Genomic DNA, 25,930 nt, shown 5'->3' on the forward strand with positions numbered 1-25,930 from the left:
TTTATGAGGCAATTTTAGGTCAAATATTTATTGTATTCCTTATAAAACAGTAAAAAATAATCAGATCCACTGAGACAATCTTCCCAATTCAAGACATTTAAATACATATTGCAAACCAATTTTTTTGAGTATTGTGCATATAAAAAGTGTCACAGTTCAGGTAGCAGAGAATAGTCTTTTTTTCTTTTTCTATAAAAAAAGCAAACAATCTTGATTTCTTTCTCTAGCCTTGACAAAAAAAAGTCACACCCAGCTGGCCAGCCAGGAAAAGTACATACTCATACCCCAACCTCAACATGCCTGCGTGTGTATAGATTAGGGGAACACAGGGAAAGCAGATACTGCTCAAGCCTGTACAGGATGCACGGATAACATCCCAAAAACAACTGCAGGACAGATCTAGATGAGGCAGGCAAAAGGATCTCTGCAGATCCATAGGGATCAACTAGCATTCCCTACCCTGCCCTTCCTTGGCCAGCCCAAGGATCACAGTGCTGCTCCTTCCTCCACCTCCCTTGTCCCGGTGTTGTCAGATGACCACTTGATAGCTGGGCTGCTTCATCTTCTGGTTGATTCCATGGAGTCCTGAAGTGTCCTGGTCGCTTTCAGACTGATCAAAATCCATGTCTGGAGAGAGCAACACCTAGAAAGGAGAACAGACAGATGTTGATGGAGCAAAAGTTCTCAGATCTTCTCAGTGCTGCTTGCTGAAGGGATCAAGCACCCCTGGACGGGTCTGCTGCCAGATCCACTCCTCTCTGGCAGATGGGTAAGGTCTCAGGGTCATCCAGACCATCTTTCCAACAACAGACAAAAAGATCTGGGCACAGACACCATGATGATGTGGTGACCCAACCCCCTCCTGAACAGCAGAACAGGCAGTTAAAGGCTCTGTTCCCTATGGGACAGGACTCACACATAGACCCGGATGTTCAGGCCAGGCTACAGCCTCAGTGGAGATGTAAAAAACCAAGGCCACATATTTTGTGAACAGCTGTACCATATGTAGACCTTTTCCCAGGCCCCCAGCTGCTTGTCATCTCCAGAGCTCAGCCAGAAGAGCAAGCAGAGCTACAGGGTTAGCTTCAGCCATGGCCAGCAAGCTTAGAAGTGATGTCCTAAACCTGGTAGCACCTTATTTCTACCTGGCTCAGAGGCTCCTGGCCCAACCTGGACTGTGAGAGCCAAAACAGAGCACTGACACCTCTCACAGGTACCTCTCCAGGTAAGAAAGCTCAGTTTGCTGCAGGGCCAGAAGGCTGCCCTTTGCCCCCAGGGACACCTCACTCTCAGGAGCCAATTCCACACTTGAAGCTACCACGGGCTGTTTTGAGCGAACTGCCACCAGCCCAGAGTGTCTGCACAATGCAGATGGAGCCATGTGCAGGTATCCTCCAGCCACATCATCTGGGAGAGGAGAAAGGCTGGATTTTACTCAGGCAGTGGCTGCACTGACTGCAGAAGAGCTGAAACCCAACACCAGCCAGCAGTTTGCAAGGGTAACATTCATGGCTTGACTGCTTAGAATCATTGAATCACCAAGGTTGAAAAAGACCTCAAAGACTGAGTCCAACCCTTAACCCAGGACTGCTGAGTCCACCACTAAACCACAGAATCAGTTGTGTTGGAAGGGACCTCTGAGATCATCAAGTCCAACCCTTGATCCACTACCACCATGGTTACTAAACCATGGCACTAAGTGCCACATCCAGTCTCATCTTAAAAACCTCCAGGGACGGAGAATCCACCACTTCCCTGGGCAGTCCATTCCAATGCCTGATAACCCTCTCTGTAAAGAATTTCTTCCTAATATTTAACCTAAACCTCCCCTGGCACAGTTTAAGACCCAGCCGTCTTGTCTTGTTGATCGTTGCCTGGGAGAAGAGACCAACCCCCATCTGGCTACAACCTCCTGCCAGGGAGTTGTAGAGAGTGATGAGGTCTCCCCTGAGCCTCCTCTTCTCCAGGCTAAACAGCTCCAGCTCCCTCAGCCTCTCCTCATAGGACTTGTGCTTGAGTCCCTTCATCAGCCTCGTTGCTCTTCTCTGGACCTGCTCCAGGACCTCAATGTCCTTCCTGAACTGAGGGCCCAGAACTGGACACAGCACTTGAGGTGTGGCCTCACTAGCACTGAATACAGGCCCTGAGCATCACATCTACACGTTTTCTGAACACTTCCAGGGATGGTGACTCCACCACTTTCCTGGGCAGCCTGTTCCAGTGCCTGACCATCCTTTCAGTAAAGAAATTTTCCCTAATATCCAATCTAAACCTCCTCTGGTGCAATTTGAGGCTGTTCCTTCTTGTCCTATCACTTGTTTCATGGGATAAGAGACTGACCCTCACCTGGATACAACCTCTTTTAGGGTTGTTATAGAGAGGAATAAGGGCACCCCTGAGCCTCCTTTACTCCAGGCTACACCACCTCCAGTTCCTTCAGCTTCTCCTCATCATACTCATGCTCCAGACCAGACCGTTTGCTCAACCCTATCTTACCCCTTTCTCCTTCCCTCAAACACTCAAGTTTGGGCAAGAGAAGCTGTACTGTCACTATGAAGTCTCCCTGTGCCTGACTGAACAGCTTTCCAGCTCAAAGGCACAAGGGAAGGTAAATGGGCTTTCAGCCCAGTGCACACACACAGAACATCCCCAACGGCTCAACCACTCCCAGAGCCCAGTATTCCTGGGGCAAAACCAGGAGCACGGGGGAATTACTCTTATCTCTGTCTATCCCCATGCACAGCTGTGAATTCACGTGCCCTCCACTCCTCAGCACTCAGGCAGCACCACAGGACCAGTCACCACAGCAACAAAACCACTAAACAGGAAACACAAAACTCCAATGAGTCAGTGACTTCAAAGGAGCAGAAGAGCCGCAGGGGAAGGTTTCCTCCTCCCCACCCTCACGCACACTCCAGCCCCTCCATCCCATGTTGTTATCCTCACAGTCAGGCACTCAAAGGACAGCAGTAGACAGGATTAAGCTCTCTTGTTGTACGTCCCCCTCCACTGGTCTCAAGGAATTGTTTTTTAGTTCAAGACACACACACTGGAAAGTTTCCATCTCTCTCACGTGAAGACTTCCTCTGTTTATCGTATTAATACTGTGGTGCTGTTGAACCTGAGAAAATGGGTGGGTAATTAGTCACACACAGCATCATAAGCTCACTGAACTGACAGGCTGCAACAGGCTGGTTGTGGGGCCTAGTGAACTGGTGATTTGGGTGGGTTTCAGTGGAAAACTCAAATCCCCTTGCAGCCAAGCATGGATGGAGATGGAGCGTTGTGCATTCAGACCCCTTCAGGCTGCCACCTGCCCACTGTACACTTGCAGGAAGCTGCACGACCCAACAGTCTCCAGTAACCTTTCCACAATTCCCTGGGAAAGCATCAAGACGGCACCTCATTGCTGTGACAGTCACAGGACATCCCCTCAGATGTAATTTTCAAGCCTAAATCCAATTTGGGAGTCTTCAGCACAACTTTTATGAGGCTCTTCCCCTGCAGATGTGTCCAGGTCAGGATCACAGCGGGTCCATGGCACAGCTGGGAATGGGCTGTGGTGTCCCAGTCCCGGGACAATGTGCTGCTGTCTCACTCAGCAGTCCCCAAATACCTCCCACATTTCTTCCCACACCAGGCACCCAGCAGCTCCCAAAACATGGGTCACACTACTGAAACAGGGCTGCCCACACATGCTGCCAATCCCTCCTGGCCAGGAGAAGATGCTGCCCACTGGTTCAGTACTGCATACCAGTATGCTACTGGTTTAGTTCTCCATCCTTTTGGAAAACCAAACCACAGTGGTAGAAGAAGAGAGGAACTGTGGCACAGGCAGTAAAACAAAGCAGCTCTGGGACCACTTCCCCACTAACCATGGAAACCTGTTTGCCCAAAGCTCTACCAGTCTGGTGTAGAATCACAGAACTATTAGAGTTGGAAAAGACCCAACCATTAACCCAGCACTGCCAAGTCTACCACTAAACCATATCCCCAAGTGCCACACCCACCAGCCTTCTGAACACCTACGGAGATGGTGACTCCACCACTTCCCTGGGCAGTCTATTCCAATGCCCAGAGTAGGGACCATCCATCCCACCATCCTCTTTAGAGGATCTGAGCTTAGGTGAGTTGCTACAACTCAGCAGGACTGACAGGTGGGATGGTTTCCTTCCAAAGGCAACTCTATGCCCACCTTTATTTATCTTCCCTGTAAGGATCAGGTACCTCAGTTCACCACGAGTCTGAGCTAATTAAAAATCAGCTCAGCTGAGCAACAGCCAAATCAAACTTGCTCTTGGAATATTCTTCAATACTTATAAGCAAGCAGTATTGTATTGGCATTTATCAGCATCTTCAGTCTAGTGAATACCAGAAGTCACAGCTCCAATGAAGGCAATCAGGACAGGTGCTGAGCTCCATGCTGACCAAAGGCAGCTCCCCATGTATTAGTATTAGCTTTCCTCCCAGACTTAAAGTATTAGACTTTTGCTTTAAGGCTCTCTGAAAATGTAAGCCTTCAGGAAAGGAACAGAAACTCATCCACCTCCCTTGGGGAAAAAAAAAGAACCAACAACAAGGAAAAAAAAAAACAAACTCAAAAGAGATCAAATGAAATATTATTAAAACTGACTTGTTTTCCTGAGTTGAGGAAACAAAGAAATCACTGATAAGATCTAAAGTTTATTGGGACTTGCAAGGGCAAGGGAAAAGAGACTTAGGTCAAGGGCAGGACACATACAAAGCAGAAACAACGGCCTTGCAGATGAATGCATTTCCTCAGCCTGAACAGCACTGGATGCAGACTGGCACTCAAGAAAGATATTTTTCTATCCCACAAGAAGGCAAAAGAAGGACTACATGAACATTTACAAGGCAGGGCAAAAGTCTGAAACAACGCAAAGCTTAAGACTGACATGGAAGGAAGAAAGGAAAGGAAGATGAAACTCTTCCAACCATAGGAGGGAATTTGTCCCTTTCAGGGTTTCAGCGCAAAAAAAAAGCTCAGCATTTGCTCCATTATAAGCAAGAGCCCATTTTCTGGCTCACCAGAGCAGCCTCAAAGCCCAGCAGAGGCTGCCACTTCTCTGGTCTGCTCTGCAGCCACAGAGTCAGTAAGTGACACCAGAGGTAGGATTGCTGGTTGGTGGGTTTCTTCCTGCTGCCCAGCTAGTCAACCAAGCCAAGGACAAAGCTGAGTTTTCCTGCTCTCCCTACAGGAAATACTCAGTGTGGGTTTTTAACAGGTTAACTTCAGCCCCCACTTTCCATTCTCCTTCCTATCTCCCCACCCCTCCTTTTGCAAACACAAACTGCTGGTTGGAGTGAAAATAATGACACTCCATTGGTGAGACAGGTAGAGGGCTGAAATTCAAGCCTGCAGCGTGATGGGGAGCTGGTGGCGCCTGCTGAGAGACAGCTCTGATGAACCCTGATAAACCATGGGACACATGACCCTCAGCCAGCCCTGCCCCACACACAGACACCGCTCAGCCCCCCTTCCTCCTCCACTGGGTAGCAGGGAGAGGAGAAATTCCCCCACTGAAACAGGTTATTAGCAGCAACAAGGCCAGCAAATGCTCATTTTCTGCTTTCAAGCCTAAATTCCAGTCGATCCAGGTGCAGGGCTCAGCCAGCCAACATGATCTTTAATTCACAGCTTAAGAAGCTGACACATGAAGCACGAGTCTATGGCTATACCTCAAGGCCCAGTGCCAAGAAAGAGCTGGAAAACAGGTCACCCACTGCTGTATTTCTTCATTAACTTCCTCCTCTACCCAAACTATTTGTCGGGCCAGAGGCATAGGAACATGCCTGAGCAGACAGGAAGCAATCCCTGCAGACTGCCTCAGGTAAAAAATGGTCCCCTTGGCAGCTCCACTGCAGTGACGGATCAGAGGGTTTCAGGATGGACAAATAACCTGGACATTGAAGATCTCAGCAAAAATTTGCCTGACAAAAGTAGTCATGTACTCAGAAGATAGTAAAAGCCTTTGAAAGAAAGTCAGAACTGTTTCTGTCAACTTGAAACAACCTGTCTCGGCTGAGCTGTCAGAAGAGTCTTTCCTAGCTTCTGGAAATAAACAGGATCTCCCCTTTGGGTTATCCAAAACTGAGCTGGAGGTCACAAAACACTCTCCCCCCGCCCCCGTGGAACAAGGCAGAGATCCAGCTCAATTTCCATGAAGGACTAGTAATTGCAACACTCTCTGTGTATCCACAGCAGCCACTAAATGGGACTAAATGCAGCAAGTTTAGGTTTGAAAGGCAGGAAAGGATGTTGGTGTCTCAACTAGAGATGTCACCTCCTTACCTTTGCTTCTGAGCTGGTGTGATTTTAACTGATCTTAAACCTTCAGGAACACACCAGCACATCCAGGCAGCACAGCAGGTCTTTACCAACAGTGACCTCACCAGGCTGTAACTGTTTATCTGGAGGCAGGGCCAGGAGAAGTGACTCACTTGTCTCAACAGCTGCTCACATCTGCCTGCCCTCCCTGCCAGAGGGAGGATTCCTCTGACACTGCATCCTCATGAGCAGTGGCCACTTCCCCACTACACCCTTGGGACAGAGAAGCCTTTGCTGTTGTGCAGGCTCTGTCAAGCACACTGTGAAAACATTATTACCTCTGTGTGTGTTGCATTGTCACCAGTAACTGTCCCACCCACCCATCAGCACAAGAGCTGAGGTACTCTTTATGAAAGAGCTCTCAGAGAGCAAGAGCTATTTCTGTTCATCCTAAATTCCTCTGCAGAAGCTACTCCAGGAGCCAGTCTGAGATTGCCAGGAATTATCTTATCTCCATAAGTCTCGCCAGCGAGCTGCAGGATATCAGGAGTCATGCACAGAACAGACTGAAACCAGGTCTGGGTGCCAGGGGAAGGAAGGGAATTCATGCCAGGGACTAACACAGCGGTCTCTGTCCAAAAGTCAGTAAGAAGCAGACACCACCTACCCACCAAACCACACATCATCAACAAGAGCAAAGTCTGCTGGAACTGCAGCATTTCCTCCCCCACCACAACTTTGAAGTATCAAGCTCAGACTACACAAAATACAGCTTCCTCCAGCTAATGGACCACCATCTGGCTGAAGAAATACCAGATGCTGACAAAAACAGGATTCCTGGCTAGGCCTTGTCCTCTAAAAAAAAGGATGCTATCAATTACAGTGAGGAAAGCAAGCCCTTCTCAGCCAAGATTGATTACAACTAAATATGGGGAAGTTGAGAGTGACAGTGCAGAGATACACACCAGTTTCAGTCAGCCCACAGAGGTCAGTGTAAGAGTCAGCTCATTCACCCCCCAAGATACTGTCATCATTCAGGGCAATATTTCAGCAAAACTTCATGGGCTGTGACATTGCTGATGGTTAGATAAGAGTTCATTTGACTTCACAGGGTCATCACCCTCATTCATGAAGCACCACCCCAGGTCTGGAGAACATGATGGTACATTGTACTATCTCTGTAAAGCACACAGACCATCCCACAAGTTTGCAGTTTGGTCTCAAACACAGGTTTGCATCCTTGCTCTTACCTGAGATTCCTCTGTCCTCCTAACCCGAGGAGTTTCTATGGATCCATTGATGTCTAGGGTGTCCTTCTGCTTATGTTTCCTCATGATCAAGCTGTCCACAACCCAGAACATAATGGCCTTGGGGAGAAAGAAGTTACGTGAATAGATTGCAAAGACCAAAATACAGAGTCATTCAATCACAGATATTTCTTCCCCTTTTGGTTTCTCCAGATATCCAGCCTTGATCAACCTCATATCTAAATCAACACTGCATCAATTGGGTCCATGGGGGTTGAATGAGTCAAATTCCCAAGGTCTCTTCTCATACAAGTCCTATTGATTCCATAGTTGTTGAAGACCCAGAAGAAAAAGGACCACGATAGGCCAAGTTTCCACCAGAAAATAACCACTGAACCAAGTTTCATTCAAGGTTCATCTGCCTGTACCAGTCCCTCATCAGTTCTTTGAAAAACACAATCTGCTTTCAAATCAGGAAATGAAGCCTGGAGTGCTGGAGAGAGGCTGGAAGTCCCAACTTTTTCAATGGTGCATACATTGCAATGTTCATTGTATGAGCTCAGAGTCTGAGTCACTACCTGTCCAGGGAGCATCTGAGTGTTAATACCTTGTTCTCATTTCCCATCTTAGCAGGAACTGTCTAACATCAATGATTACCCATAGTCAGGGGAACCACGAAACAGTTGAGCTTTCAAGAGGTTTTGCCAAACTAGTTCTGAGAAGAATAAAAGTTCGGTGTAACCCGAACACTTTGCCTTGCTGTAACACAAGCTGAAGTCCAGCCAAGTGGATGGATTGGCAGGTTACCCAGGTCACAAGGAGCTTAAAGGGTTTGGGGGCATCCCTGTGCCTGTAGTTTGCTAATGAGATGAGCCTTCAGCTAACAAGCTCCAGTCTTATTCAAAGAGGTGAAGAATCGGCCACCCAGCAGGTTAGAGAGAGGGACAGAAACTGGGAACAGAGACCATGGTAGGGCAGTAGTGACAGATATACTTGTTTCCACTCCCATCCACCCCGTCCCAGTCCCTTCAAGGCTGCCCCCAAGCCAGTTCCTGTGCACACTCCCCTTGGGGGGGGACCCTGATTTCCAAACCAGCCCACCCAGTGCTTGCAGGGGCACCACTTACATTGACTATGAAGGGCACAACAAGCATCACCAGGACGAGCTCCAGCTGGGGGTTTGGGATGTAACCCAGGAGGATCTGCTGGAGCTGCAGAGGAGAAAACAATTTAGAAGCATTATTTGAACATTATATTGACTGCTTTCTTCCACCAGCAGTCTCCCAGCCAGGGTTCTGCAACTTTAGCTCCAGTGCTGCTCTTAGAAAGACTCCATGGGATATTCCCTTAGCCCAGCTGCCAAACACATGATTTTGTACAGAAATAAGTACTGTGAGTCTTTCAGTGTAACTATCCAGGACAACTGGTGGGACTTCCCTTGGCTCTTTGGAGCCTAGCAGCAGAACAAGGACACCAGCCACATAAGATAATCATGGAGAGGATTCCAGCAGCATCTCTGGATCCAGCAGTGTGTGCTACTGAACATGTTCACATCCAAGTGTGAGCACTGTAGGCTACTGGGTTTGAAGGACAAGCCCTGAACTGGAACAGATAAGTGTTCCCAGATTGCTGTAACTCTTCAGTCAAGTCACATCAGCCTGTGAGGTACCAGGCATTATGTGTAAGTGTACTCCAAACTGGAGTTACTCACTGACTCCCAGAATTGGGTTTTACATCCATCACACCTACTTGCCACAGCCTATCATTTTTTTAAAAGAGAAACTCATGATCAACACAATTACCATTGCATCAACTACCACATGGGAGTAGCTGAAGGCAGAAGCACAACATGTTACGTGGAGACTTCTTTACAAATCAGTCTCTAAGAGTTCCCTTAGTTTAGGTACAGGATCACAAAACACCAACATGGACTGACTTGACAGGATAATGTATAAATCCTCTGGCAGAACTGAAGTAGCTCAGCTGCCAGCCCAGCCCACTCCATCCTTCCAAGAAGGGAAAAGAAAATTAAAGCATCATCTTATTCCACAAGCTTTTGACTAGCAAGAGAATGTACCACAAGCCAAACAATTATGAAAGTCATGTTTCCCAAAACTTAAGTAATAGCTAATTATTACAGAGGGTTGTCAACAAGTCCTAAGGATTAAAGGCCTATGATAATGGGAATCAGGCAAAGCTGACAAGAGGCAAACCACAACAGCTGGGGCTAGAAAAATACAGCTTACCTTTGTCCAACCAGGGATAAGCAGGACAAGGCTAATCACAGTCTTCTCAAAAACCATTATCAGCAAGTAGAGGATACACTGGCCAATCCAGGCAGCAGCCTGTGGAGGGTCACCTGGAAAAACAACACATTAAATCTGCATCAGAGGACAGGAGGAGACAGCCTTGCAGAAAAGTTGTCTCATCCTTGACACCTGAGCTGATTTTAGGGATAGGGAAGTGTTTCCATACTGCAGGAAGACAAATAGTCAATATCAAATTTAAAATCAGCAGAGAGAATTTCTACCCATAGTTGTAGAAGCACATGCCTGGGGTAGAAGGGTTTGGTGTCACTGATGGGTCTACAAGCCACTACTCCACTGAAGACCAAAACATACCAAGATACAAGTTCAAATCTTTCTAGTTGTTGGGGAAAAAAAAAAAAAAAGGTAAATCTGATTTGTATTAGAGAAAATTTAGCAAACTTGACTGTAAGCAAGAGAGATCTCCATCACAAGACACAACATGTACCACTACCACCACCAGCCTTCTGCTCTAGAGGCTGATTCTCTTTTTCTACCCCTTTTAGGGCTGATTCAGAAATGGAGATGACAATTAACCAGACCTCTGGTTAGTCTGAACGGCAAGTAAGTGTCAAATTTCAGACATGCCTCAAAAAGTCCTACCTACATACCCAGAAGATTCTAATAATACATGTATTTATCTGTCTCCTGTCCTGCTCTCCTTTCCACCAACATGCCTCCGAAATCCACTAAGAGGAGAAAGCCACCACCAAAAACCCTTGCCTTGCATCTCCTCTCCCATTCCCTGTCCTTCCCAGATCAATGGTTTTGCTGGAGCAAGAGCCCTACATGTATCCTAAAAGAGAAGTTTCTGTAAAAGGAGAGAAATGCAGCTCTGGCTCTGCCTGAACACCAGAAATTCTCTGTGTTTATCCAGAAACTACATTACTTGCAGACCCTCCTGGGTCTCAACGGCCACAGTGTGGGTTTTCCATAAGTGCTTAATGGAAAAGCCATTCCTGGTAACTCTAAGACAACTGAATCAACTTTTATGTATCTTGATTTGGATAAAAAAATATTATCTCCTTCACAGCCTTGGAGATGCATGGTTTTTTCCTCTCCTTCAGCCACTGATGGGCATTCCCAATATTCTCCCCATGGTGTTTATCTGGATGGATACAGAGATCTGAGGGGCAGAAGGCCTGCTTTGCATCTCCTCAAAGCACAGACCACCTAGACCCTTTATACAGGGAAAGTCTGAAAGCTCAGAAAAATCAGCATCCTATTCAAATTGTTCTTTAGAAGCATGTGCTGCCTTGGGGTATTAGTAATTTGCTTTGCCCCTTTCCTTGCTTCCCTTTCACAAGGAACAAAGATTTCCTTTATCTTCATATCAACAAGTCTAGAAAAGTCCACAGAGTTGGGTCTCCCTGACTCTTCCCTCACCCTTCCAGTGGATAAGAACCACATGGGAGTAGCTCACAAAATCCTGCAACATTTTGAGCAGAATGGCAGATTGATAAACCCTTCTGAATTAAAGCTAATCCCAACAGAAATCCCCAAGACAAGCCATTGGTGGACTGACTCTCCCCTCTACAAGGACCAGTCAGTAATCCGTACACTCCTCTATAAAATAAAGTAAAAATGAAATAAATCATTAAAGACATCACCTGCAATTTGCTCCCAGCCAAGCCTTACCCACAGAGTCACCAGGAATAGCTTGAAAGTTTCAGGTCACCATTTTCACTACAAGAAGCATAATTTTTCAGTCCTGAACAGAATTATTTTATTTTGCTGATGAAGTGAAGGGCTGGTTATGTGATACTGTCTGAGCAAGAGACAGGGGCTCCATCGCCCCAGGTTTTAAAGCAACTCACTCAAAAAGAATCAATGCTAATTAAATATGAATGTTTCCAATGGGGTACTCACTAAGTAATAAGGAAAAGCATATTTGTATTGTTAACAACAATAATGGTACCATATCTATTACATGTGCTTGCTTCAGCTCCCTGTAAGAGCTCTGCCAGCAGCTTATCATCTTCCCAGGCTCCTCAGAATATCTCAGGTCTGCAAAACTGAGCCACAGTATCTGCCTTAGGAAACCTGCAGCATTTCCTCTTACCACTTAAAAATAAAGATAACCCCTGGCAACACTTGTTTCCAGCATAATCAGGCCGGAATTTGGAATTCCATCTGCTCAAAGGAACCCGTGCAGTTGGCACCGAGATGCCAACGCTCAACGTGGTCAGATGGCAGCAGGCTGGGAGCTCTGCCCCACTTTTCTACAGCACAACTCTCTTTGAGATGTGGCAGGGGAAGACCACACCAGCACGTTGCATTTATCCACACCACTATGCAAATCTCTGGCTATAAAAACCAGCAGCACATATCAGGATTTAGTAAGAGCTGGCATCCAACCAAGTACCAGCTCTATGGGGATCTGCTTCCCAGCAAGTGCAAAACAGGTTTACATGTATATTTTGTCATTTGTTAGCAATGTACCAAAATATCTGCCTGGTTGCAAAGTTACAGCCAGAAAGCAAAGTCCTCCAGGTAGCACCTCTGTGCCAGAGATCTCCAAAGGATCACTTCACACCTCAACTTTTTAACTGCTCAAGCCACGATTGAGAAGGAAGCAAAGGAGAGCAGAGGGAAGGACTGGGAGACCAAGGGTGCAGAGATGAGGACAGCAAGCAGAGAGAGCCAAACCAGCAGGCAACTGCACAGAGGGAGGGCAGGAAGAGGGAGATAGGAAGGTTACGTGCAAGGACAACCAGCAGAGCCCACAGAGGATTTTGGAAAGCACACATCTCCGCTCCCTGGCCGACAACAGCTTAATGGGTGGTCTGTGAGGAGATGGGAGCAGTGTTACAGGCAGCTGGCAGCCAAGGGCTCATGTGAGAGAGGCTCTGATCCTCCTGAAATCCTCTCCTGACAGACCTGGGTGCCTGGCTGCCTTTGGCACAGGTACAGTGAACCTTTTTGCCCCATACCCCAAGGCCAACCAATTCTCCCACAAACCCCCACACTGCCATCACCCACTAGAGTTCCAAGTACAAACAAATCAGGAAAACAAGCACATCCATTGTGTCCTTCCTGCATTTGAACTCTTTCCCTTTTGCTCTGTGTTGTCAGCTGTGCTCTGTCCCCTGTGGGGGGACAGGACTAACAGCCACAGCAGCCTTTGCAAGTCTGCTCTTCTGCACTGGCACTTGTGGAACAGCTCCCTCTGTCACCTGAGTTTGCCTAAAAAGCAGCAGTGAGTTTGAGATCTCCCCAAATACCTGCCCACCTCACACCCTTTTGGGGATAGGAGGCCACTACCATCCATCATCCCAACAGTGGACTGTGGTTCTTAGGTTTGCATACTGTGCACTAGACAGCCTGAGGCAGGTTTTGGCTAAGCAGGTTGATACACAGGCACTACAAAAGACAACCTGCTCCTTAACTCACTCTAGGAATGGACCTGCCTGTGTAGTTAAGATTAAACAGGCTCTCACCCCAAAAACTTTCCCTTTCCCTTCATTTTCAGTTCACAAGAAAGCCACCAAATTGCTCGTGAGTTTTCTTGAGGTTTCCTTCAGAAAATCTTCTTTGCTGAATAACTGTTTATACTGTGCAAGATCCCTCCATGCAAACCCCAGTTCTCCAGGACCAAAGGTCTGCCCCAGTTAGGCCAGCTTTACTGGCCAAGTGTAACTGGTACAGTGAGCCTGCACTATCAAACAGAACAGGTCTGCACCCCTTACCCACCACATCCCACCCTGTCAAAGCTACATCCATCCTTCCAGAGCTTCAAGTATTCATATTTCTCGCTCTGGCCTTTTCTGCATCACCTCTAGAAGATGCTGTGAATCTTCTCCACAGTTGGACATCAGCACTGCTTACATGTCCAGTGGAAGGATATGGAAAGAGAACCACAGAGCCACACAGAGGCCAGATTTGGCCACCTGCTCTATCACCTTAAGCAGCTCAAAATTGTCACTGTTTTGCAACCTTGTCCTACAGTCATAGAATCATTTAGGTTGAAAAAGACCTCTAAGATCACCAAATCCAACTCTTCCTTCTCCTTTTCAATTCTGAGCTTTGGTTTTGGACTATGGGATGAGAGACTTCCACAGAGCAACTCATCCTGGAGAACAGATTTAGACAGGACTTAAATTCCACCCTTGACAGGGAGATGAGAGAGTGCCTCCAAAGTTTTTACTACATCTTGGTCTTCCAAGGACAGGAGGCTGCTCTGTACCAAGCTAACTCAAGGCAAAGATGAAAATGAAACAGGAGCACGGCCCAAGTGCTGCAAGAATTTTAGCTATAAAGAGACAGTGGGTTGTTTTCACCCTGGAATGAAATGTCTCCTTCTTACCACAGCAGGTTTGGAGTCATCCCAGAACCATTGATCCACCTCAAAGTCCATCATCCAGGCCTAACTCACCACTAGTGCATCTAACTCTGAACGATGCCAGGAACACGAAAGTTAATATTTTCTGGCATCTCCTCAGGGAAAATGGAGCCTTTGGTGTGGTCCCTGGACAAGCCCACAAGACACACGGACACACCTTCCACAGTGAAGAAGCAAGGCTGGAAGAGCTGAGCTGATCCCAGCTGACCACACACCTCATGTAGGGGCTGGCTTCCTACAGCAAGGTAGTCAGGGGCATCCTCAGATACAACTTGACGTCTTTAATGGATGAAGCGTTGTCCAGAAGCGCCCTGCTCCATGGATGGGAAAGGATTCTTTGTACAAGACTTTCTGCCAAACCACGCTGCCAGCCAGCAAAAACGAGTCTGCTACCTGGAGGCTAAAAAATAAATTAAAATAAAATAGATGTCTTCCTTCTCGCTATGTTCAGAGTTTCCTTTTCCTTGTACTAGAGTGGGGAACTGGTCCAAAGCATCTTTGCAGGCTCAACATCATACCTGTTAGGAGATTTTATGTATCACACTCTCTTTGAGTCCTCTCAGTTTCTTGTCCCTGGTCCTAGCTGGAAGGTAGGACCATGGATAGACACTGAGTCTATCACAAGCCTCTCCTTTTAGCTTAATGAACACCCTTTGCTAAAACCTCCTTACAACCATCTCCCACCCTGAGAGAAATTAATATCCTCCTTCACCTTCATCCCAAAGGATGTACACGTTGAATTTTGACTGTCCTCCTCCAGAACCTTGCTGGTGCTCCCCACCATCAGCAAGACTTTCTTGGAGCAGCCCAAGGACCACTGGAGCCTGCAGGAACCTCACACAGACATGTTTCATATATTCCACTTGTGCGTGGGAGCCCAACTGCTGGCAGAGTAAAAGCAGCACTGCTTGAGGTATTTGAGCTGTTACCACACAACAGGATTAGTTTTAATCCAGCTGCCTAATGCACCAAGCTGTCAGCACAGCCCACATGTTACTGCCAGACAGCTTTATTTACAGTCTTTTGGGGACTGTGTGTGCATGGAGCAGGTAGCAAAAAGCTTAACCACAGCCAAAGCAGAGGGTTCAGGGGTTTTGAGGAAAGGCAAACATTTAAAAGCACTGAAAGTTGTACTGGGTGGCAAGGTGGGGACAGAAGAAGTCAGTAAAAACTTTTAAAGAGATACTCAAATAGTACCTCCAAAACCAAGGGATCTAATTCTCAGTGCCAAGTACAGAGGCAAGTAAGAAATAGCAGGAAATATCTGAATTGCATGAAGTGCCCACTTGGAGGGCGAGAACAGACTTTCAGAGATGGGCACCTGATGCACCAGAACACCCAGACAGGTCTGGTGGGCACCGCAGACCCTCTCTGGCAAGTTTTGCATCTGAACCAAAACGACTGAATCATAGAATGGTGTGGGTTGGAAGGCACCCCATGGGCAGGGACACCTTCCACTAGACCAGGTTGCTCAGAGCCCCATCCAGCCTGGCTTTCAGCACTTCCAGGGACTGGGCATCCACAACTCCTCTGGGCAACCTGCTGCAGCGCTGAACTGGAAAAAAGTAAGTGAATAGTTGGAATCTGTTCCCAGTTTGCAGTGTCACACCAGTGGAATCACTGGTCTGTAGAGATACTGTTGCTTCAGCAGGGTAAACACTGCTGCTGCCATCAAAATCCAGGAGTTCCAAAGCTTTGCACCCCTGCTCAGAGAAAGGGACCTGACCACACACTCTACCATTTGAGGATGATCCTCAGGGCTTTCCTTACTTTTCCACTCCCGGTCTTAGGGGTGGAAAGGCCAAGCAGGCTGAGGACAGGACAGCCTCTCAGGTTAGAGCTATTTTCAGCTGTATTTCCTCAAGCATTAGCAGCCAGCTCCCTTGGCTGCTCCAGGACGTGGGAATATGTGTTATGGAAATTTTGTACAACATCACCACAGGGCCAAAAGCGGCCTACACAGGTCCTCAGTTAAACTCAGCAGCTGGCACAGAGCATATTCTCCTAGAGCTAAGTTTGACCAGCAGAGTTCAACGAGCCACTAAACAGACTTTAAAGGCCTCCAAGCAACATGCCTTTCCATTTCCAGACTCTGAATGAGCACAAAGCATCAGGTTCAGCTAAGTGACCACAACCACAGTCCCACACAAGTCAACATCCAGATGGGCATCCAGAGAGAACATTCTCTTTTTATTCCCCTCATTTCTTAATGTTCCTCTAGAAAAATTTACTTGCACATCGCAAAAACTATCTCTCAATGCAAATTCACAGCATTTACTTACTTAAAAAAAATACTGGAGTATTTTTAAAGTAATGCTTGAGAGTTATTAGACAACCAAAACACCAGGACACTGCAGCCATCCAGAGGTTCCCTCTAGGAAGCTGCTCACTGCCATGGGAATAGGGGAAGGAGAGGGCTGAAACAGGTCGGAGGCGAGGCAGAAAACTGAATCAGGCTTGATCTGCACACTGACTACAGCCAGCACCTCCCCTGCTCAGTCTGTATAGGCCCAGTAGCAGCTCCAAGACCTTTGGTATCCACTTCTCATGTCCTCTGAAGCTTAAACTCTGCTTTGTTCTCCTCCCTGCAGAGGTTCCCTACAGGGAGAGCACCTACAGCCATGACCTGCTACAGCAATGGTACACAGAGTATTTGTGGAGTTCCACAGAATCATCATAGAATTGTCTGGGTTGGAAAGAACCTTAAAAATATCATCCAGTTCCAATCCCCCTGCCACAGGCAGGGACACCTTCCACTAGACCAGGTTGCTCAGAGCCCCATCCAACCTGGCCTTGAATGCTTCCAGGGATGGGACTTTGTAGCTTTGAGTATATGTAAGGCAACCACCATCTCCCAAAGTTCACTTCTACCAAGAATACACCTCTCCAATCTTAGGAGCCAAGCAACCTTAGAGGACGCAGCACCTTTTAAAATGCAATTTCCTGTGCTTAGAAGCAGCTCAGAGAGTAATGAAGAGCTTTTGGGCAAAGATGGAAGAACACAAACATACAGGAGCCTTTGACTGCACTAGCTATAAAACAGGTCATTCCTGGTTGCAGCAGTGTTTGGCCACAAGTTCAAGCACAAGAGAGGCTGATCTCAAAATGACTGTTTCTGGGTTTTTGAAAATATGGAAGCAATTGATTTTTCTAAACAATTCTGGGCAGTTGGATGCTTAAAATAGCAGCGTGGATTTGGGTGCTTTCCCTCCCCATTTTTTTTTGCTTCTCCATTAAGCTCTTGCAGTCACACAGGGAGAACCTCCTGGGGCTGTGGAGGCAGGTGTACCAACCAAACAGAGCAGGAGGGGCTACTGGAGCCCAAACCTCAGGATATCTGCAGTGGTCTGCATCAGCTGCAGGGATGCAGCTACAAGCTGGAAGGACGCAGCTACAACAGATTCTTTTTCTGGCTCCAAGCTGATGCAGGAAGATGGGCCCTGGCTGTACCAGCCAAAGACACAACCCTTCTCTCCTGATGTTTACAGCAATGGCACTGACTGGTGTTTGCAACATGGATTTGGTGCTTCCCTGGCTTTCTGCCCTTCCTCCTCTGCAGGACTGCAAGAGACACTTTTGCTTCTCAGGGGAACTGAGGAAGCAACGTCGAGTCTGGTACAGCAATTAGGCCAGAAAATGAATCATGTTCCTGGAGCCTGAATCAAAGTGTACAAAGTTTACAAGGATCTTCCAAACTGGTTTGGAAGTTACTTAACACCCGAGATGAGAATAGCAGTGTTCTGCTTCCCCAGCCCTGCAACAGGACTGCCCTGGATATGCCACTTGGCTCCTACCTAACTTTTCCATTGTGGTCACTCTGGCCAGAGACCTGCACCAAAAACTCCATTTGGTGGATGAGACATTTAATCCCCCACTTCAAGAACCAAATTCAAGCAACAGCAGAAACTTATTTTTTACTAATGAAAGCAAGATTTTCTCAGAGGAACGAGCAGTTTCTGTAGTCTAAGCCAGCCCTAATGAGGGGCCAGCTGCAGCTCAACAGAAGTTCATCATTGCTCTGCCAATACACTTTTAGTGTTTCCTTGTGGCTGCTCAACTGCAGACGTGGCACGTGGAGCTCGAGCTGTGCCCTGGGATGGCTGTGGTTGGGTTTCCAGCCCTTGTTGCTCAAAAGAGGGAAAATGCCAGTCCCTGAACTGAGAATATCTGGACTCTTCTGCTGCCTCATCTGAGTGACCTTATTATAAAGGAGGAGCCATTAGGGAAAATAAAAAAAAATAGTCCCCATGAAATGCCTGTTGTGAGGATGTTGAACCTGCTCTGGAGATCAATGAAGCATTTAAAGCCACTCTCAGGTTTGAGGAGAACTGGCCTGCCACATCCCATCATTTCAACTCACTTGTCATCTCGTTCCCAGTCTGTAACTGCTTCTGCTACCTCACAAACCCAACCATTCCCTTCACCCTCTGCCATGATCCATTTACATGTGCTGACTGTGAGTCTCAAGTTCACAGGTTAGTGGGGCCTCCAACCTAATCCTAGTTTGATCCAAGTTTCACCAGCTCAGTTATCAGACCAGCTACTAAAAATACAAAGGAACAAGACTAACTTCAGAACAGACTCAATTATTAAGACGAGAATGCAATTTACATGAGAAAATACATCTTATTCATACAAGACTGAATTCATTTGTATATTAGGCGTAATGTAAAACAGTTACAAAGGGTTAATTTTTTTCTTTCCTGAAGCCAGAGAAGATATGCTTTCCTGGAAGCTGGCTCTGCTCTTTCAGAAGGGAACTGCTACCCTCTAGTGGGGCTGACTGAGAGGAGCTTTTCTGATACTTCTCCATCTCAAGGCAGGAATTTAAGAAGAGAGAGGCCAGACTCGGGAACTCAGTTTTGGAGCCACACTGTGCCTGGCTGATGCCTATTACAGCTCAAGGGAAATGCAAGGACAACTCCATGTTTTGAAAGGAGAGGTAGGGGAAAAAATCATGAAAGAATCCCACAGAAGTCACCACTACTACCCCCAAACATCTTAATTTATCCTATGTATGTCCTGGGATATATTATCCACTCTAGGAAACGTTCAGCCTTTCACCACCAACCTGCTACACTCAAAAGTGTGCTTGGCAAGGCAAGAGTTACTCACGACCTAGTGATGTCCCAGCAATTAACACCACACTCTAGGAGCTCCTTGGAGAAGGGGTAACAAAAGACTCACATGTTTTAGCCCCAAAATGTAGTTCCTGCCATTTTCTTCTCCCCATTCCCAGCTGGGAACACAACCCAGTCACCTTTGTGTGGAGCAGCTGACACCCACCATACTCTCCAAAGACCAAGTAGGTGTATTTCTTGTTCTGCACAATCCAGGAGACAACTTTCACACCCAGCCAGATCAGCAGCATCCCCAGCGTGGCATCAAGGATGAAATTAATAAGGTAGCTAAAAGCAGAAAGAAATTCAGGTTTCAGTTGTGTTCTCAAGTCTTATTCAAAATATTTAATTTCAATATGGGAATCAATAAAAACCCCCAAGAGTTTCAATAAGTGCACTTAACTGTCCTACCTTCCTTCCTTTCTCTTTTATTGAATTTCTCCTACAGCCTTACCAGCAATTTTTTAGTTTAAAAACCTGTTTAGGAGAGAAGGGAGCAGGCTCCACCAGCTCTCTGGCATTCCTCATTTATTCATATAGCATTAATTACTTCCTGGGCTATACCTGTTTAAAAGTTACCCTCAAAATAGGACACTATCCATTTGCAGCATCTTTTTTTTCTTATTAGGACAAAATCCCAAGGTTCAGGGGAAACAAAACTGTTCTGGAATTTCATACAAGAAAATGGCAGCTTTTTGGATACCACAGCTGTTCTACAAACCGAGCAGCAGAAGAGGTAAAATGTCCATTTTACTGAGCAGCTGCAAGAGGCTCCTACAAGCAGAGACACAGACAGAGGCAGGTTTTGGGAGAGGTGATGAGCCCTGGCTCAGCAGCAGCCATCCTGAGGTCCCCAAAAACCTTGAATTCAGGGTCCCCACTGCAGATCCAGGTGCTGAACCCATTCCTACCAGGGTATTTGGGCTCGACAGGTTTGCTTGGCAGCTTTGGTTGTTTAAGCAACACTGGACAGAGCACCAGAGGCAGGAGACCCATATGGACCTTTTGGGGATTTGGAGGGTTCAAGATCTAATCCAGCACTTGGTATTTTAATGAACACCAGAGGGAAAAAATAAATAAATCTGAGGTTAATGTTTTTTGTGCAGTTTTCCATTATTGCAATATTTTCTGCCATATTTCTGCAGCATGAAGAAAATGCCAAGCACAGAGCTACAGGAATGAACATTTCCTTTTCCAGAACTCAATACTGCCTCTGAATCAAGAAACTGAAAACAACAATCTGCTTTTGATATGCACTTTGAGCACATAACATTAAGTTTTTCTACATCCAAAGGCTCAGACTAGCTTTTTACAGTTTCCAGCTGCTGAAATCAGAGTATTCAATACAAACATGAAGCTCTGGTGGTTTATAGTGGGCAGGACATGTAGTGTATAAGCCTCAAAGCTCAGGGACAGGAATGAAGGCTTTTAAGCTGCCTGGTTCAGGATGACAAGTCAGGCAGCACAGGGAAACATAAAACACACATTAAAAATAAACAACACACCCAAAGGGCACAGCATAAGCATGAAAGGGTTTCTTTTAAAAGTGTCTGTTTAAAAAAACAACAATACATCATTTTAGAGCTTTTATGTAGCCCCAGCCAAACTTGTGTCTGCTTAAAGAAACACATCAAGGTGCAGTACTTTAATACATAAAAAGGAGACAGACCAGAAGGTTTTCAGCAGCATTTTGAAGCCTAGAGGAGTTCCTCAAAATGAGATGAGGTTAAATCTGAAATGAAATTTATAGCTGCAAAGTGGTTGAAGTAAAGGTGACACTTCTACTTTAAGTCTGAAGTCTGGCTTAGAAATCCCCCAAGCAGGACCAGCAGACTGCAAAACAGACAACCCAGACCCCAAAAATAAGCTCAGCAGGGTTTATCCCAAGGTTTCCACCGTGTATGATCCTTCCCAACATGCTTCTTCTTCCTTTGACAGATGTAGGGCATGAATGCAAGTGCCTTGTGTACTTACAGAGAGCAAGGGTCCTCTTCAGTGAGATCTGACAGGAAAACATTGGCAAAGTGGATGAAGAGGGCACCTATTGCTTGCTTGGAGGTATCATAAAACCTGGAGAAAACAAAAAGGCAAAGAGATCTGAAGCACCAGCAGCAGAGCAGTCACACAGTGAAGGGCCCACACGGATCTGCTTTCCTCCTAGATGCATTCCTGATGCCCAAGAGGTTATATGTGCTGTAAAAGCAGCTGTTTGGCCAACTCCAAATACTTAAAAAATAAATCAGCACACAGCAGTTCAGCCTTGCAGATCTGCTGCTGAGCTTTACCCTGCAGCAAAGGGGAGTTCACCCTCCAGCTCAGCCTCAGCTTTTCCAGCCACCAGTAGGTGCAGGAAGGTGTTCAGCTACTTACAAGTTTTGCACCTGTACACAGAGAACTGGATTGAATTCTGAAATTATTTTAGATACAGAACCAAACTGAGGCAACTGGCAGGTTTCTCATCACATTGGCTGGTAGCTCCTGCTGCCAAGCCAGCCTGACCATGTGCTGATCCCACCCACACCTCTCAGTAGCCCCTAAATCCTGTGATACAGAGGTGCTTTGTAGAGGTGTCTGAAGCCAACAGCAATTCCCAGCTACCCCACATCAGCACACAGCCAAACCTGCTGCTGGTCCATGTCTGAGTTGGGGCAGGGGACACCAAAGGGATTAACTGAATTTAAGAACAAAATCTGACCCAGTCTGGGAGACAGCCCAGGTGCAGGTGTGCCAGCAGACTGGAGGGGACCAAAACCCTTGGTTCAGTCACCTACAGTAAAACAAGCTTTTCTGAAAGAGCTGGGCAGGGAATTTTATTTCTAGGGAGCACCAGCTACTTTATGGAGATTTCCCTGGGAAGCAGCAGCAGAACATTTAATTTTACAACTAAGTGTCAAGCAGGATACAAAAGAGGCCTAGAAGATTGTTAGTGTAAGAGAAAATAATATTATATATATGGTCTTTTCAAGCTTCAAATGAAGAATCTCACCATATCCTCCAGGGTCGCCTCTCTGCCTTTGGTTCCTTAAATCGTTTTACTGCAAAGAGAATTAGAGAGGTTCCATTAACCAGCAGAGCTGGGCTGATACACATGTGCAACCTTCACTGCAATAGCAGTCAAAAAAATCCTAAAGGACCCTCAGCATTTGCCAGTCTAAAGCTGAGAAAAGCCAAAGGACCTTCCCAGGGTATTGGAGGAATCACTGTCCCTGCAAGTGCTCGAAAGCAGATGTGGTGCTTAAGAGACATGGTTCAGTGGTGGACCTGGCAGTGCTGGGTTAATGGATGGACTCAACCTTGGAAGGCTCTTCCAACCTTAATGATTACATTCTGTGGCTTGATGCAAACCAACCAGAGGCAAGACATGCACCCACGGGTCAGGAGGATGAACAGCAGAGGTGTTTGAAGATCAGTGTGTGCTTCTGGCATCCCTCAGCAACAGCATTCCCATGTCATGGGCAGCGACCTAAGGGAAGCTAGAGAGGGTTCACCACTACCTACCAGCCTTAATAATTTTTCCAGACAACTCAAAATCATGATAGTGATGGTGAAATGACATAGTCCAAAAATTTGGCAAGCTTTTGAGTCTCAGCAGTGCACTAAAGCAATCTCTTCCTTGCAGTTAACAGGACCAGAGGATCTCTGAGGAATCACAACCTCCCACACATCTCCAGCATGATGTGCCAGCCCCCAAAACCTGTGAGCCTGTACAGCTCCAAGCTTGTGCCAGCTAGTAGTAAAATAATACTTCAAGTACACAATACTTTGCATGCCCACTGGCTACCACTGTGGAGCAGCAGTCTGAGACACATGGCTCCAGTACCACCAACCACAGGCTCTGAATGAGATATCTGAAGTAACTCTTCCTCCTTTGAAAACACACAAGGTCAGGTTATCGCTCTGTTGACTCCAGCTGTATTGGAGCACTCAAGCTGCTGGCTGAAGCCCCACTACCTGCCCCAAGGGACAGCCTGGGCTCAATCCCCTGAGAAATGGCTTCCTGGTCCAATCTGGGAGGATGCAGGGACTTCCCTGACAGGAGCCTTGACATTTCAAAAGGGCAGCTTTGTACTGCCTTTCCTGGCAAGGTGGTAGGGTAATATACAAAAAGATGATAGTAATAGGACAATGGGGAACTGTTTTAAACTAAAAGAAGAGATATTTAGACTAGATATTAGGACAAAGTTCTGTACTGTGAGGGTGGTGAGGCACTGGCACAGGTTGCCCAGGGAAGCTGTATCTGCCCCATCCCTGGAAGTGTTCAAGGCCAGGTTGGACAGGGCTTGGTACAAACTGGCCTAGTTGAAGGTGTCCCTGCCCATGCCAGGGGTTTGGAACTAGATGATCTTTAAGGTCCCTTCCAAACCAAACCATTCCATGATTCTGTGATCTCCCTAACCCCAGCATTTCAGTCAAGCACATGCAGGGGTTTTGGTGCCACTCTCAAATCCACAGAAAACCAGCATTCCAATGACATGATCAGTTATTGCCATTAATGGGTAACAAGGCACCAATTAAGTTATACCAGGCATTGCTGCAGCAATCTGTGTCCTACTCCTGTCCAGAAAAAAAAGCCTGTTTTCCCTCATCCAGCTGAATCCTACCACAAGATATCCCTGTAGCAATGACTTCCATCAGCATAGACAAGGTCTACCATCTCCAGTGCCCTTCAAAGGGCCTCTTGAATTTCTACCCCAACCATGAGACCCATGCACCAACCAAGCTGTTTGAAGTACTTAAACCAACCCTCAGTTCACGGGCAAAGACCATGATGCTGCAGAGTAGGTGTTGGAAGGGTCTTCAGACCACCAGCTGACCACTAACCTGGCCACGAGAGCACCAGGGATGATTTTCATTATTTTCTTAATGAGAAGTGACATGTTATGTATCCACAGCCACTCAGGCTCAAAATACAGTAATTCAGTGTGATAAGATGACAAGTAAGAGGTAAGAAGTTAATGGTGTGGTGCCTTGTTGAACACAGCTTGTCATGCCTCATTAGATTTAAGAGAGTTATCTGAGACTGTGTAATTATCAGAGACAGTAAAACTGTTGTATTAAAGATAAAAGCTAGTATTATAGGGAAATAATTAACTGCTTAATAGGGCATTTACTGTGCAGAGCTGAAGCAGGCTGCCTCCAAATTAAACCAGAAATCCAGCCAAGATTACCAGAGCTTAACAGGGAGCAGAGTCATTTGGTAGCTGTGACCCAGTGGTCAGGGATGATGTTAAATCCACACTAAAGCAGCACCAGGTCTTAGAAAACTCAAGGAGATGAGGGAGCACAGAAAGGTTCTGGAGCTGAGCAGTGACTGCAAGGCATCCCACTCCTCTTCCAAGGCCTGCAGGGAGCCAAGCCGTGGCAGGCACAGACACAGGCTCAGCTGACTGACACTGGAAAAAGGCTGAAGTTTCCTTTGCTCTTCAAAAACACATACCCACTCACTGGGGTCAACTCAGTTTTCTACCAGCTGTAGGCATGGGTTTGGTACCATGGCTCAGATAAAATAAACCTTAAGGGTGGATTGATCTAAAAAAATTGTGCCCACATCAAGCAAGCAAGACATATGTGATATTTAAATTTTAGTACCCACAACCAACTAAAATTTTTAAACCACTTTAAACCAATTAAAAATTGAGTTTAGTGCACATAGACCTGCACAGGATGGGAGAGAACCCCCACGCAATTCAACTGAAAATGAGAATAGTGTGTACTACAGAAGAGAGGAGAAATTTGTCTTTCCAACAGTGCTCCCAGCAACTGCACAGATTATTTTAACTCTGCTTCCCTTCTCAGCTTTGTCCATGTGCAAAGCAAGCTGGCTCATGCAAGGAAGCAACATTACTGCACATCTTGGGAAGAAATTCTTCATTATGAGGGTGATGAGGCACTGGAACAGGTTGTCCAGAGAAGCTGCAGAGACCCCATCCCTGGAGGTGCTGAAAGCCAGGTTGGATGGGACTGAGCAACCTGGTCTAGCAGAAGGTGTCCCTTCCCATGGCAGTAAGGTTAGAAATGGATGACTTTTAAGGTCCCTTCCAACCATTCTGTGATTCCAAAATTCTCTAAGAGTCAGGAGAAGAGGACCCAGGTCTATCCCATTGAACAGGAGCCACTCAGACATTAAACAGCTTCCATCACCACTGAGATGAAAACCTGCTGTCTTTAGGGTCTGTCCTCACAAGTTACCACTCCACCCCTCCTTGGCTCCAGTCACTGCAGACAAAAAGCTGTGAAGTTGAACCAAAAGGGAAGGAAGATGAGTGACAATTTGAGAGACATACCCTGCCCACAGCTGAGAAAGGGTAGGGCAGGAAACAAAATACTCCCCAGCCCTTCCTCTTCAGTCAAGGACAATAAAGATCATACAGGCTTGAAGTCCCCTCAGAACCACCGGGCTGGGTGGAAGCTGACAACTCAGTAAGAACCAGTGAAATGTCAAAAAAATTTGGGAGGAGTCTTCAATATAGATCTGTAAACAGTTAGAAAACTAGAAGATAAAAGCTCAGTGACAGCTATTCTCACTCCTTTTCCAGGGTAATATAGAAGTAAACATTTATTATGGTATTCTCTAGATGTAGTAGAAAGGGAACAGAGAGCTTTGCCTGCCCTAGACACATAAAACT

The 25,930-nt window shown here is 46.5% G+C and overlaps 1 protein-coding gene across 1 annotated transcript in view; it reads right to left on the bottom strand.

Annotated features, from left to right (window-relative positions):
* The window catches only part of LOC113945639 (store-operated calcium entry regulator STIMATE-like), a 33,646-nt gene continuing 7,716 nt past the window's right edge, over positions 1-25,930 (bottom strand). The window contains exons 2-8 of the mRNA XM_027640039.1: positions 22,291-22,339; positions 21,279-21,374; positions 19,471-19,592; positions 9,783-9,895; positions 8,664-8,747; positions 7,540-7,656; positions 1-643 (exon numbers count right to left, since the gene is read on the bottom strand). Coding sequence (XP_027495840.1) covers positions 530-643; positions 7,540-7,656; positions 8,664-8,747; positions 9,783-9,895; positions 19,471-19,592; positions 21,279-21,374; positions 22,291-22,339 — 695 coding nt within the window. The 3' untranslated portion in view covers positions 1-529. The remainder of the gene's footprint in view (positions 644-7,539; positions 7,657-8,663; positions 8,748-9,782; positions 9,896-19,470; positions 19,593-21,278; positions 21,375-22,290; positions 22,340-25,930) is intronic.

The sequence above is a fragment of the Corapipo altera genome, unplaced genomic scaffold (genome assembly GCF_003945725.1).
Source record: "Corapipo altera isolate COAL_440 unplaced genomic scaffold, ASM394572v1 1b, whole genome shotgun sequence".
NCBI classification, from domain to species: Eukaryota; Metazoa; Chordata; class Aves; order Passeriformes; family Pipridae; genus Corapipo; species Corapipo altera.